The sequence below is a fragment of the Phragmites australis genome, chromosome 12, assembly GCF_958298935.1.
Source record: "Phragmites australis chromosome 12, lpPhrAust1.1, whole genome shotgun sequence".
NCBI classification, from domain to species: domain Eukaryota; kingdom Viridiplantae; phylum Streptophyta; class Magnoliopsida; order Poales; family Poaceae; genus Phragmites; species Phragmites australis.
Window position 1 is genome coordinate 4,550,347 of NC_084932.1, and position 14,922 is coordinate 4,565,268.

At 43.2% G+C, this 14,922-nt stretch overlaps 2 protein-coding genes across 4 annotated transcripts; both read right to left on the minus strand.

Annotated features, from left to right (window-relative positions):
- Window positions 1-4,144: 4,144 nt before the first annotated feature.
- On the minus strand, window positions 4,145-8,462 carry LOC133886274 (putative pentatricopeptide repeat-containing protein At4g17915). 3 transcript variants are annotated; one of them, XM_062326027.1, is made up of 3 exons: window positions 6,334-8,462; window positions 6,036-6,201; window positions 4,145-5,934 (listed from the first exon to the last, which is right to left on the minus strand). In XM_062326027.1, the coding sequence occupies exon 1, from the start codon at window positions 8,216-8,218 to the stop codon at window positions 6,830-6,832; it is 1,389 nt and encodes a 462-aa protein (XP_062182011.1). In that variant the 5' UTR covers window positions 8,219-8,462; the 3' UTR covers window positions 4,145-5,934; window positions 6,036-6,201; window positions 6,334-6,829. The 3 variants fall into 3 exon arrangements, with proteins under 3 accessions (XP_062182011.1, XP_062182010.1, XP_062182009.1); XM_062326026.1 differs by having other exon boundaries at window positions 4,145-5,252; window positions 5,350-6,201; XM_062326025.1 differs by having other exon boundaries at window positions 4,145-6,201.
- A 444-nt stretch (window positions 8,463-8,906) lies between these two features.
- LOC133886280 (protein TPLATE-like) lies at window positions 8,907-9,377 on the minus strand. Its single transcript, XM_062326032.1, has one exon. It carries the CDS (start codon window positions 9,375-9,377, stop codon window positions 8,907-8,909), a length of 471 nt encoding a protein of 156 aa, XP_062182016.1.
- Window positions 9,378-14,922: the final 5,545 nt, after the last annotated feature.

Genomic DNA, 14,922 nt, shown 5'->3' on the forward strand with positions numbered 1-14,922 from the left:
TTAAATGCACCCAAATTTGAACGTTATTCCTTGCCGGCAGACCGTGATCCGGCCACCATTCATAGCTCTCTGGTGCTCATGACGGTCAGATTGCAAGCCATGCATGGTGGTCAGACCATCACCCTTGGCGGTCGGACCACCTGACCCTATGGTCAAACTGTCACTCCCTGTGGTCAGACCGCCGACACTTTAGTTTGTCAACAAAAGGCAACTACATGTATCAACAGTTAGACTGTCACACTTGGCTAGTCTAACCGCTGGAGACTAGTGTCTCCTCAAGGTTTTCAAACGACGTCTTCCACTCTCTCAACAAAGTGTCACCTATAGTTTTTTCATGTATGCAATCTATGTTTGAACGAAGTGTCACCTATAGATAGATCAAGAAAATGAACATCTTCCCCTCTTGATAGTACAACATCTATCTATAAATCCAATCCTTTTCTATTTTAATCACCTTGACCCATAAAATATACCCTATTATACCTTTTACCTTGAGCTAGTCATTTTCATATACCTTGCTCACATATATCTTCTAAGTCCTCTCAAACTCCAGGACTAACCTTTCAAACATCTCAATCAAGTGCATTAGTCCACAAATAATTATTGTCATTAATTACTAAAATACAAACGCTAAACCTAGATACTTCAATGCTGAAGGTCGCCTAGAGAAATAAAAGTCCGTGATGGTATAGAAACCTTAGACCCTACTACCTAAAACTAGCAACCTATATACAACGCCAGTCGTAAACAAGCCAATCCCTAACCCTCCCGATTTCGAAGAAGATTCCAGAGGGGAAAGGGAAACAAATCCTCTAACTTTTGCAAGGAAATGCATAGAGCTACAGTAACCATGACTTTACTTCGCGTAAGTCACAAATCAAAGGATTGTTTCCAGGGATGAGATCGGCTTGATCAGCATCGGAAGGGGCATTCGCATGCACTCGTTCTTTCTGTATAATGAAAACCTAATGAAAATTCAAAAACTTACACTAAAAATGGAAAAAGATATATTATATATTTTAAAATTTATTCATGATATTTGAAAATATTACATATCGACTAAAAAATTTCATGATTTTCATGAAAATTACATCACATGGTGCCTTGCAGCCATGCATGAAAAAAAAAATGATGGTACATGCTACAATGATCATCACGTTTCCTCGCTACGTAAGCCATGTCGCAAGGATATAAATAGGTGAAAAGAAGAAACTTCGGAAGGAAGGAAGATCGGACTCACGCGGAAAGAAGCGCGGGACAGCAGAAACTAGCGCGCGTGGCGCCAGGGAGACACGCACGGGAAGAAGGGAAACGGAAATGACAAAAAAGATACAAGGTAATGCTTCAACAACTCGGACGCTCCCGAGTCTTCGCGATGACAAATGAAGCCAAGGGCAACAGCAATGCATCTAGATCAAGTGATTCATATGGGTGAGATTTATTATATGCGGTAGTAGTTATGTTAAATAGTACAATATTTATATGCAAGGTAGCAAATAAAGCGGGTCCCATAGGTAAAAAAAATGTTCCTCCTCAACCTTCGTATGAACCATTCGCGTATGGGAAGATTCCGATCCTCAACAAAATAATATAGTTTATTGGTTTGTGGTTGCCTATATAGCAATATATGAGTTCTATATTTATTGTGCTACGGATTGATTTTATAATAGCTATGATCAGACAATAAGATCATATTTATGTTATATGGACCGTTTTTCTTCAACATTATGGTTTCCCTAATGCAGATCGCTGCTATAGTGATTTTGTGAGGGCAAACAGTTCTCTGTCATAACAGCACGCTCATGTAGTAACAGTAGTTTGCTTTACTGTACTGACGATTTCTATTGTTCACCTATTATTGTAACATCTGACCAGAGCCTTCCAATCCGACGGTGAAGCAGACCTTCTATTGCAAATCACTGTTTACCCAATTTGACTACAGAGGATCCCATTCGTTGAACCAAGCGCCTGGACGCTCCACGCCGCAACCAAGTTTTTTTTAAAAATATTACTTTTTTGATATTATAGAAATAATATGGAAAATAAAAAAATTCTAAAAATAATACATATTCGTCCAACGATTTAGCGAAAATAAGTTTTCACCCTACCATACAACGACCATTTTGAGGCTATTTTCGCTAAACTATTGGATAAAAACTAATTATCGTCAAACTGTAGATAGAAAATTAATTTTCGCCAAACGGGCGGCTAAAAACTCCGTGCCCCCCTGTGACCCCTCACTCCTGCATCTGCACCCGTGAACTCCATCTCATTTCGCTGTCCAGGCATGACGACGCGAGCAGAGAGCAACCGCACGAGCAGAGAGGAGAAGGGAGAATAGAAAAGAGGAAGAAGGGAGGAGCGAGAAGAAGGAGGAGGAGGAATGAGAAGGAGAGGAGAAAGAAGAAGAGTAAGGTAATTTTTTTTAATTTTTTAGATGTATTCTATTGTTTTATCTATATGTAGATTTAATTAGGGATTAGAAAAACAATTTTTCATTTGTAAATGTTGATTTTAGATATAAATCTTTGTATTATATTATTTTTAGTATTAGGTTAAGAAATAAAATATATGTGCATATAAATATTAGATCTAGTTAAGATGATGTATGTAGGATTATATTATTGGATTGTAATAATATGTGCTTTACACTAAAATATGATATTTATTAGATTATTTTGACTTAGGGCTAGTAGTTTGACAATAAAACAAAGAGAGCATCCAAAAAGCAATGCAATACCAAAGTAAATATGTTAAAGTTTTAAAATTCAATGGACATTATGTATTTGAAAATTCGCAGAACTCCTAATATCAAATGGTATTAATTAATAAGTTTTTGAGAATTAAATATATTTAATTTTTTATTGCTAGTAATATGTTTATTTAATAATGTTATCTCCGATTTAGATTTAGGACTGTAATAATGATTAGATTTTAGGTAACGAAGACTATAGTACTTCACATTTTAGGATTAGAAACGGTGGGTCGACATGATCATTACGTTAGTCAATTTTAAGTTAGTTATATTGTATGAATGTAATTTATTTTTATTTTTAATCAATAGGGATAATAAGTTGGTAATCTAATTGATATATTTTTTAGTGACAATTATGTCAAACTCTATAAATCTTAGAGTATTGTATGAAAATGATCAAATTCGTAATGGTCCATCTGGTATTGATTTGAGCAATTTTTCATTTATCATTCTTGAGCACCCAAACCCTGAGGGTACAAGGATGAAGCAGATGAAAATGTGGTTCACCCAATACTTTCAGCTTGACCCCCAGATTTATTCTGTTACGATGCAATGCATGTGAACTCGTATGTTAAATCCAGCCTTTTTGGAGTTAAAGCCGGTGTATCAGACGAACAAGTGGTTGAAATAGTTGGAGTGGTGCAGGCGGTGTCGAGCTGAGTTCAATATCCTGGTGTAACCATATCTAAGAGAAGTGGATGATAGTAACAGTGTAGCAATACTAGTAGAAGAGGATACACGCGAGCATGTAGTGTCGATGGAGGAAGTTGAACAAAGGTAGACGACTCAGGCAGAGGTTGTTGTGTATAGGCAGACGATAGAGGTTGAGGAGGGTCAGGCTGATGCTCGGGAGGAAATTGAAGAAATTATTGTTGAGCTCGAAAATGTGGACCGTAACGTAATTCATGAGGAAGAAGCTTTATTGGAATCTGTAAATATAGATGAAGATGATAAGGATGATGAAGACGATGACTGCTCTAATATTGTCATCCCAGAAGAATGAAACTTGTCTAGTAAAGTGAGGATGCAAGTTATGAAGAATCACGACCCCTCTTTGGAATATGGTTCAAGTATGGTTCACCTAAATCAGGTGTACCGATTTCCTCAATCGGTCTAAAATGAGGGATGCAGTAGCACGATGGGCAGTGACATCATACATAGAGATATTTGTTATTATTTCAAGCCTAAAAAAGTACAATGTCAAGTACAGAACTCCTAAATACAGTTATTATGTTCATACATACAAGCCGAAGCATTCAACCTATTGGATAGCCTCTAGAGTAGTTCAATACAATTGTATACTGAAAAATGTTGATCGAAAATATCATAACCTCACTGCTGCACTAGTTACAAATAAATTATTTATTAAGATTATTTAGAAGTGAGACATGGAATGCACTAGTTGTCCATTACAAACATTCTCCATTCGTTCACTTTGGCTTCGTTCCCATAAGTGTGATGTTATACATGCATACATACGCTAGGTGCACACACATTTCAACATTTAAATTATATTGAGTTGAATCAGGGTAACTATTGTATACAGGTTCGGTGATGCGGTAGTGGTACCATTAGTCAGTTCTCTCCTGTCCGTCTAACAACCAATCAGAATACCAGATCTCGTTAATTCTCTCATGTCCTTTGCTCTCCTACAGGTAAGGTGATCATCCTTCCCAGCACTTCCTTGGAGTGCAGCAGCAGCACCCAGCCGCTGAGGCTGTCCGTCCATTGCTGCCGGTGTCTGCGCTTGGCACCGTCTGCTCCTGCGTTCGCTTCCGCTTGCTTGGTTTGTATGTGCCTTTGTCCCCTGCCTCCGCATCGATCTGCACTGCCATGTGTGGTTTGTTTGTGCAACAGTCATGGGCGCATATATAAGAAAATCTCCAACCTTGTTTGGCATCCATAGATATGCTCACTACCAGAAATAACGGCATGACGGTCTACTATTTCCCTGACGGCCCCTGCTAGCCGACAGGATTTGGTTCGCCAACAACGAGATAAACATGCCAAATAAATCTAAGTACCACCCCATGTAAGTAATTTACAGGCAAAGGACATACCACACCAAACCAGGGATTCAAATCTCGTTGATTACCGGCAGTACGGCCCTGACCCGTAAAAAAGAAAATGGTATTTCAGTTCCATGGTGTTGTTATTTCAGATGATCGTGTACCCAACAAACAACCTTCTCGAAACTGAACGGCCGTATAAGTATTCAACTTTGCGGTGTTGTATCGATCATTTGTCATGTATGCAACCAATATATGAACTAACATTCAAGGATTTGGAATATATTGTATCGAAAACTAATTGACTTGCTTTCACTGTTCAGCGGTAATCAGCTGGTAACCAGAAAGTTTTGGCTAGTTACCGGTCCAAAATTCAAAAATCGGAAGACAAATTTGGCCGGTGTACCACCGGTAGCCTGGCCACTTTCCGATACCAAGCTAGGTCCGATATTTTTTTATGTATCCTGTTTTTGAATCCATGCACCAAACTGAAAAAACAAATTGCACACTGCACATTATGCACAAGAGCAGAAACCAAGCAATCTAAAACCACACCTATACAAGATGAAGTGATGAAAGCAATACCTTGATCAGCAAGAAGCACATGAAGAAACCTGAGGTAAGCCCACGGACGGCAAGACCAACAGCAGCAGTCCTTCAAATACGCTGGAGAAGAAGCACCTGAAGACAGCAGCCGATATAACCTTAAAGAAACACTGAGAAGCAAATCCCACAGACCCACACCTTTAGTTCATGTCCCTGCCCACCCATCGAAAGGATGATGCATAAGGAGCACACGGAGAACCAAGCGCTCGGCCACTGACTGTAAACAGAGCATCAACTTTCGGCCAGCACTAAACACATGTCAATGATCTCATGTATGTAAAACTGTGATAACCGTGCAAATATACCAAAATCAGCAAGATACATGCTACGTAAAATTAGTTTATACTTCCAAAGACATATTTCATTGATTCAAAGCCTTATGGTACAGAATAAAATCGTGCTGTCTTGCAAAGAACAGTATATTGTTTATATGCAATAAATGGAAAAACAAATGATCAGGGATTTCAAAAACTCAAGATGATGTCTATTTTACATAATTGCACATCATCGGCAGACTGCCAGAGTTTTAGACCAAAAATACAACACTTCTTTACAGCGTCATGCCTGTCCATCCACAAACATAGTTATGTTATCAGGTGTGGTGTAGTCTTTCATTGGTATAAAATTTACTTCAGACAGATGAATGTTGTGAGATAATATATTACCCAAAAGAAAATTCTTTTCTCATCCACTTCAAAAAAATTAACGAACAACGCAAAAATGATGAACAGATTGATTAAGCTGCAACATTTGCATTTTTTGACTGCATACTGTGTATCCATCCAACCGGGAGCAACTGAGTTCTGAATAGAATCAAACACCACCAACGACCTAAAAGAAGACACAGTAAGTATTACGCTCCACAAAAATTGAACTGCACCAGAGTTGAGTACAATAAGCTACACGATATAGCAAACAGAAGCTATTTCTTTGAATCTTTGAACTTCTAAAATCTATAATTACCTTCTGTTGGTAATTTGGAATACTCGTAGTCAATGAGAGTTTATTCCAACGCCCCAAATTATGTTCACCTCAAACCAACATGATGCACGGTGAGCTGTCAAACCATGGAGGAATTACTTCTTGCACATACTGAGCTGGTACCATCTGGCAACTAGAGATCACAGAGTGCAGCAGCCCGTACCAAGTAGTGATCATGTGCGCATCAGCCCTTTTTGTTCATCAAACATTCAATAAACATATGGCTTTGAGGGTCACATGGCTTGCTGCACATTTCAACATTGTCAGCTTATGGTGCCTCCGAGAACTGATTTATAGGAACAGCACCTTTCTAGTGATAACACAGTCCCATTTACCTTCCTGTAGGACACAAAGCAGTGCTCAAGTGACCAGATGCTTCATCATCCATATCCGTAAAGGACCATCTAGTCATTTGCACTGTGTTGATCCTGTGCATTGTGCGGGATCATCAAGTCCAGTTACAGATCTTTTTCTTGGACTAAGACCGTAACAACCTAGCCATATATAATGCTGACCGAACTTTCCTCAAATCATTTTTAAACCCTGCACTACGAAGTCCAGAAATGACAACACGCTTTGCTGATGCAAGAACGTTGTTCCCTTCATGCAAGCAGATCCGCAAGAATTTGGATGCCATATGGTATCTACCCACCTTACATAGACCATGGACTAGTGATGTGTAAGTAAAATCATCTTTTAGCTTCATGCTGTGCAGTAATTTGATGGCTGCATCAACCTCATGAGATTTGCATAACGCGTCAATCAAGCAATTGTATGCTACCACATTTGATTGCATGCCCATCATCTCCATGGAACATAACTTCTTCTCCGCAGCCTCAATTTGCCTCATCTTGCAAAGACCATTGACCAAAATTGAGAATGTGTACTCATCGCTCTCCAGGCCACCTTCTTCCATCATGTTCAATAGCTCAAACGCATCGTCCAGCTTCCCTTCTTGGCATCGCAGGTGAATCAGCATGTTGTAGGATGCATTGTCGAGCCTGGAACCACTTTGTATCATGAGCTCACAATAGGTATTAGCTTCTTGCATCCGGCCCTTCTTGACCAGCGCACTGATCACCGTGCAGTACGGGAAGGCATCCGAAATGTACCCTCCTTCCAGCAGGAAAAAGAAGGTCTCCAGCCCCTGATCAAACCTGCCGTACCTAAAGCAGCACTTCATAACCGTCGTGTACGTGACCGCGTTCGGGGTATGCTCAGTCCTCCCAAGCTCCTTAAGGACCTTGCGAGCATAGCCCACCTTGCCTGACCTGCACAGCCCGTTGATCATCGTGTTGTAAGTCACAATGCCCACAGGGAGCCCCACCCTCTGGAGGTACCTGAACATCCTATACGCGTTCGTCGCGTAGCCGGCCCTGAACAGCCCATCGAGGAGCGTGTTGTACGTGGTGGCGCACGGCGCGACGCCCTTATCGGTCATATCAGCGAACACCCGGTAGGCGTCCTCCGGGTGACCGGACCGGAACAGGCAGTGCATGAGGGCGTTGTAGCTCCAGGCGTCGGGGGCGATCCCGGAGCGGAGCATTTCGTCGAACAGGTCGAGCGCGAGCATCGGGAACCCGCGGCGGGCCGCGCCCGCGATGAGGGAGTTGTAGGTGACGGCGTCGGGGCTCACTCCGGCCTCCCGCATCCGGTGCACGACGGCGATGCCGGCGTCGAGGCCCGCGGCGCGGCAGTGCGCGGCGAGGAGGGTGTTGTAGGTGACGACGTCGGGAGGAAGGCCGAGGCGGATGGCGTCCACGAGGACGGACTCCGCGCGGGCGAGGCTGCCGCCGCGGCAGAGCGCGGCGAGGCCGACGTTCATCAGCCGCGTTGACAGCTTCAGCGGCGCCCGCGCATGGGCCATGGCTCTGCTCCCGCCTCCCCGCCGCCGCGAGAGTCTCTTCCGGGCTCGGCTGCGCTCCGCTTGCTACCTCGACTCCCATACAGCTCCCTCGCTGTTCGCCGGTTTGCTACGAGCAAGGCCGACGCCTTGTCATGGAGGGACAGCTCGGCTGCACGCGGCCGGGGGAGGTCGGTGACTCGGTGGCGGTGCCGCCGCCGCCGCAGGGTGTATTCGGGGCTCGGGAGGAGAGGTGGGAAACTGGCCAACTGGGGAATGCGCAGACCGCGCAAGACAGAGGGCTGCTAGCGGGGCCCACATGTCATTGAAGATCAAGCACTGCCCATTGACATTGACATGTAGAACTGACGTGCCCCACCTGTCAGTTGCTAAATAGGATTTACTGTTACATTATTAGCAATTTAATCATTTCTTGCATGACCTCTTCGAGAGAAAAATTAACATCTTATCTATAGAAAAACATTTATTTCATAAAAATTTGGAAAGGGAACAGGTGACATCTCTATGACTCTATTCTTTTGTACAATGGACTTTCACACCAAAGTTTACTGCTATGTTACCAAACAAAGTTCGTTCGTAATACAACAATCTGTGAATACAACACAATGAACAAATCGGCGGCGGTATAACAATGAGTGAAGTCAGCAGGATCATACACACGCAAAAATGCAAAACGAAAAACGATACAAAATTAACAGGCGGACACGATCCACATCCCAAACCTCACTGCGCTTTCATGGCCGCCTTCTCCTTGCACAGCCGCCTGGAGCGCGCGGTGCTCGGCTTCCTCCGCGGTGAGCTTGGAGAGCGTCGAGGGGCCCTTGGGGCTCCCGAACTCGTCCACGTCCTCGTTCTGCTTCCTCTCCTCTCCCTCTTCCTGCTCGGTCTTTGCAGGCGGCACCTTCGGATTGGCGGCCTTGAGCACGGCGATTCTCTCCATGGAGATCTTCAGCCGCTCAGCAGCCGCGCTCTTCACCTCGTCTTCGGGCATGTATTCGACGGCACCGTCAGTGATGTCATCCAGCCAACCCTGAAGGTCTGATTCCATCTTTCTCGTGATGGATTCATCAGATGCACGCACGACGAATTTGCAGATCATTGTGGCGGTCTCATCATCCAGATCGACGTTCCGGCTGACTTCGCTTGCGCCAAAGATCATCATGCCCACAAACCCACCAAACCAAGTCTTTGCGGCGTAACACAACTGTATGAGATTTAGGTTGAGTTATCGCTCAGAGTGTTTGCTAATTAGGTACAGGAAACGATCAAGACACTGGCATTACGGAATTTAAGTATCTTTGGTTGCACTCACCGACGAGCTGGTTGCACTCATCTGGAAGAGGCCAGCCAGTGGTGCCTTGCTGGGGTTACTCAGTTGTCCACCCTTTGCTCTCACCTGCGTGCTTTTGGATCGATTTTTTAGCTGCTGTCTTTCCTCTGTTTCGGTTGCTTTTATTTATGTAATCTAGCTTAATCAGTTCTGGAATTGAGACTGCGCAGGTCGCTGTGTCTTGTACGCACTTTCAAACTTTTTTTCATCTTAATACAAAGATACACAGCTCTCTTGCGTATTCACGGAAAAAAAAGAATCTTTGAACGATACAGCATATCAACGCTTACCTGGAATGCAGCCACTGTTCGGATGAAATGCGAGCAGACTTGATGGAAGGGCTTGGAATAAATTGACTTCAATCCACTGAGGAAAGGAGAGCTATCGTACTGCTGAGCAGCTGTGGCCTTGAAACCACTGCCTTCGAATGTGTATGTGCCAGTGCACTCCGCCATGGCCGGCAAGCTAGGCCATAGCCTAAAATACTCAACTGGAGAGCATTCATATGGCAGTAGAAGCTCAGCGAGAGGGATCTTACAGGGTTGGCACCGCAAAACAACTGGCTCCCCAAGCTCTGGCCGAAGCGAGCGCTTCCGCCTCATAATCTGTGAATCCTCTTCTGCATAATCTCCTTCGTAGTCTGCAGATCCTCCAGTTCCGTAGAATGGGTAATACAAGACTTGAACCCAGAGCGAGCATCTCTCAAAATGTGAAACTCCAACAGTCACGCTACTTTGGACTGGATCCTGAACAATGAAAAAGGCATTTCATATATATCATATTAAGATATGGACTAGTTGATCGATCATGCCAGTGCTTATCCAATCTTACTGTCAGTTTATAGTTTGTCAATAGACCATGTTTGTTTCTTGTTGAACTTAACCTATCCGGAAAAAGGATTTGAAACCCATTGTGTTTGGTGGTTGTTTCAGGAACCAGTTGTTAACAGACATAACTTCAAATTTAGAAGGCCTGTGCTGGATTTCAACTGATAGCCTGTTTGTACCTACAAGCTGAATTATCTTCATACATAAAAGTAAGGTCTGAGGGGCAGTCATGCCACATATATTCTATATACATGATGCCAAATATATTCTGTACCGATGCCACCCGACTTAGCCAATCACATTCTTTAATTTGGCTGATCAAATTGTGCTATGATTTCTGAGTTATTTCTCTACGTAGCAACCAAGCTTTGTTTCGTCAACTTCCATGAGAAGGCTGTTCCCCACTGAGAAACACAAATCTAGTATGATACAATGCTTTGTGGGATCAGATAAATATCCCACGTCTGCATATCCCATCTTGACTCTTCTTGAGGAAGGATCCAAGATCCTTAGTTCCACAGAGGTATCTGAAGATTTATTTGATGTCATTCCAATGCCTTTTAGTTGGAACTGAGCTAATCCTTTCTAGTGTCAACGCGAGATACACACACTAAATTGATACCACAAGCACAGGGGTCAGTTGCAGCCTGTCACCTACCAAGATATCGCATCCACAAGGAATTAAAAAGAAATAACAGCTAGTAAGTTCAGGGGAAAAAGATATCACTAGTTTACCTGAAGGAAGACATTGCTTCTTCTGAACAGAAGAACATTTGAGTTCGATCACCTTCAGCTCTTAGTTCTTACCCCTTTGCTGTTAGAAAAAACCATGAGTAAATGATCAATGAAACCATGCATTAGTCTGTCATCATCACCAAAGATGCCAATATGTTAAGTATCTCAAAGGAAATGGCATTCTACCAAGGACACAAATGTTTCGACCAGAGATCCTCCCAAAAATAGAGGCCGAGGAAGACCGGACAAAAGTATTTTCATTAAGACATCCTACACGCATATAGATTATAAAAATTAAGATAAGCAAAAAAAATTGTGTGTTATGTAGAGGAGGCTCATACACTTACCCCAACACAAGGAAAAAAAATTAATGTTTCTTTGATGTTGTGGGGTGCTCTTCTAAGAAATATTTCCTGCACAATACATTGATGACAAAGGAAGAAATAGAACAAAGAAAAAAAGTAATGACAACTTACTCATGGTGTGTTTTACTACAAGACAGCTTGCAAACTGCCATATAGTACAATATCTCCTTCGTAATAGAGAACTTCGAATTATTATTGAACCGCTCAAGAACAGCAGCAGACGATGGAGCTTTCTGGCTTGGACAATAATTATTATTTGAGTTTTTCACCAAATTTCCTCTCCCCCACAAATTTTACCTCAGGAGATTTCTGTGTGCAGGAAATAAAAAGGCAAGGAAATGAAAAATTCTAAGAACATGGAAACATTAATTGGGAGAATAAAGAGAAAAATACTAACAAAACTTACAATAGTTATTACTGGAGGAAGTTGACAGTCCAACTTTGGGGAGTCTTCTCAGTACCACCATCAAAAATCTGAATCATCATCTGTATCGTCCAGATTGACAACATCAGCAGAATTCTGCACAAAAGAAAAAAGAGAGGATATTTAGAGTACAAAAACAGTGTTGGAAGAAAAAGGACTTAATGAATAATGACACAGAGAAAGGGTTATGCTTTACCTTTATGTGAGCTTTTGAAGGTCCGGGATCACACTTGGAGAGGGTGGGAAACAACGATTTCAAAGGAGGTGTGGGGGAAAATATCCGGAACACAATCAACATTTTGGACTCCCAAAAACAAATTTCCAGGATGCGAAGGGGTATGTTTGAAAACTTCTCAGAATTAGTATCATTCATATCGAAAGTGACTTTCCTTTTACAACTGTCATTTAGAATACGCTTGTCCTTCAAAAAGTCAGCAGAACCTAAAAAAGTAACCAAAAAAATAACTCATGAAGAACCAAAACATGGTGTTATACAAAATGAATTATGTGGTAGCTAAAATTTAAACAGAAACTACCATTATGGGCAATTTCATTATTTCCAACATCCACAATGCTCTGAAAAAAAAACAGAAAATGAGAACAAAACGAAATACAAAAAAGTTTGAAACAAAATGACACTTGTTAGAACTGAAAATAAAGTAAAAGAATAACATACGTTGGCTGAATTTGGATCGGTTTTACCGGTTGAATGCAGAACATAAGAAATATTTGGTTCTTGAGTTGAAGATATAATGGGGCCACAACCGTACATACAACATCGTTGATCAATAAGTTGAGAAGTGATACACTACATATTTGTGTCTCCTATGTACTTCTCATTTATCGTTCTTGTTTGATGAGTGCACTACAACATGATTTTTACAATAGATTCCTCGTATAATGGGCCTTCACATCAAAGCTTAATGCTACTACCTCTATTCTTTTGTTACCAGTGCAGCATCGTCAAGCGTCTCCCTAGATTGGCATACTTGATGGACATGGCGTTGAGCTTTCCGGCGTATTGGTCCAGTGTCTCTCCCTCCTGCATGCGCATAGCGTTGAAGCTGCTCTTCAACATTTGCAGCCGTGCGTTCTTGACGCGATCCGCGCCTATGAACCTTGTCTTGAGACAGTCCTATACCTCCTCTGCAGTTTTCTTCCTTGCTACCTGCATCAGGAGATCCTTCGGGAGCGCTTGGAAGAGATGCGACCTCACCTTCTTGTCATTCTTCTCATCGACGACCGCACCGGCCGCTGGCTCGACTGCCTCCCAGACGCCTTGATCCTCCATCATCGCCTGCACGCAAATCACCCAGCTCGTGTAGTTTGTCACCGTCAACTGCGGGTACAGGAACGGCCCTCCGCCACTCTACCGCACCGCCTCGTCTTGAGGAACGATCGGCATCTTCACGAGTTAGTGTTGCGCCCTACCCGTTCTGATACCAGATGTTGTGTCTCGACGACCCACAGGACCGCGCACACGACCACCTCGTATCCGACCATGGTCTCTCCAACCACGACTAGTACGAGACCGACCAGTACGTGTCCGAGCATGACCAGTCCGGAGATTCGCGACTGCGAGCGAGCAACCAGTCCTCCGACCACGCAAGCGACTAGTAGTACCTGAGCGATTACACGAGCGACTAGTCGTGCTGTACTCGACCACGTGTCCGCCGCGTACGAACTCGATCACGCGATCATGTAGCTATAAGTGAGTCTCGAACTTCCCTGCGTGGATACAAGGACGAATACTCGACGAGAATAGAGAAGCAAGATTAAAAAACTCTCTAGAGAAAATTTTATGACTCTATTCAACTTATCTCAACTTGTGACTTTTTTTTGACTTATCTTAGCATACAATCCAGACATTACAACTCTATATTTATAGCGATATGCTAACTTCAAATCTTAACACAAATTGTATCATCCCATGATCCTTGATTCTGGACTCTAATTCGGACTCGAACTAGACCCGTGCACACCGCACGTTATGAAGTCCTAAACACATTCGAACTAAGACTCTAACTTGAATACTGCTCCGAGCCGCGTAAAACGAATCCCCGAGACCCACGACCAGGATTAAGTCCAACAAATTTGTCGCGATTTCAGTCGAGTGAAGCGTAGCAAATACATTTTTTATTCTATACGGGTCCCACTTCCCACCCATGACCCATCCCCTTCCTGGTTTCCTCCTTCCTTCCTCAGTCTCATCGACGCCCACGTACGAGCGAAGCTGAGCTCGTCGGCCCGGAGCGCCCACACCACCTTATAAGATGTTGAGCTCTTCGGCCTTCATTGCTGCACCCCACCTCAGAGAAGCTACCGAGCTCGCTGGCCGTGACACCTGTGCCGCCTCCTCCTCCTCGATTGCGTCTCTGTGGTGCCGAAGTAGCTCAGGATGAGCACTTCCTCCAACATGGCGTGCCCCAGCTATGCCGCGGCCTTCCCGCTGTTAGCGTAATCTTGTTGTCTTTGCATTAGTTGCATACTAGTTATGTTCGCGTGTGTCGGTGTAGCGTGTAGTAGGATAAGTCCAAGTTAGTTGGGTATGTGCTGCATGGCGTAGTGGCCGACTGGATCGACAGTGCAATAGTGAGCGGATCATCGGTAGCCAGAGGTGAGTGCACGTATATGTCATTGGAGGTTAGCCTTGCAGATGTTTGCGGCCAGATTGCATGGCTAAGGTTTGTTTAGTTGGGCTTCAATCTAACCAAACAGGCTGCTGAGAAGTTGATTTTTGAAAAACTAAAAAACTGGTTTCTGAAGAAATGAATTAAAAAGCTAGTTGAAAGAAGTTTTTCTGATTTTTGACGTACTAAGAAGTTAAAAATTTATTACAAAAGTGCATATAAGTTATGTTGGACATGTACAAGTTGTTCTCTAGGATATTCTTGCGGCCAATTGAGCACGTCGCGGCCAGTTCATGATGCGGACTGGTCACTGGCAGGGATAGCAGAAACCTTTTCAATCCAAGGGGTGAGGTGGCGGATCGGGGGCCGAGGCGGGCGGGCATGTGTGCATCAGTA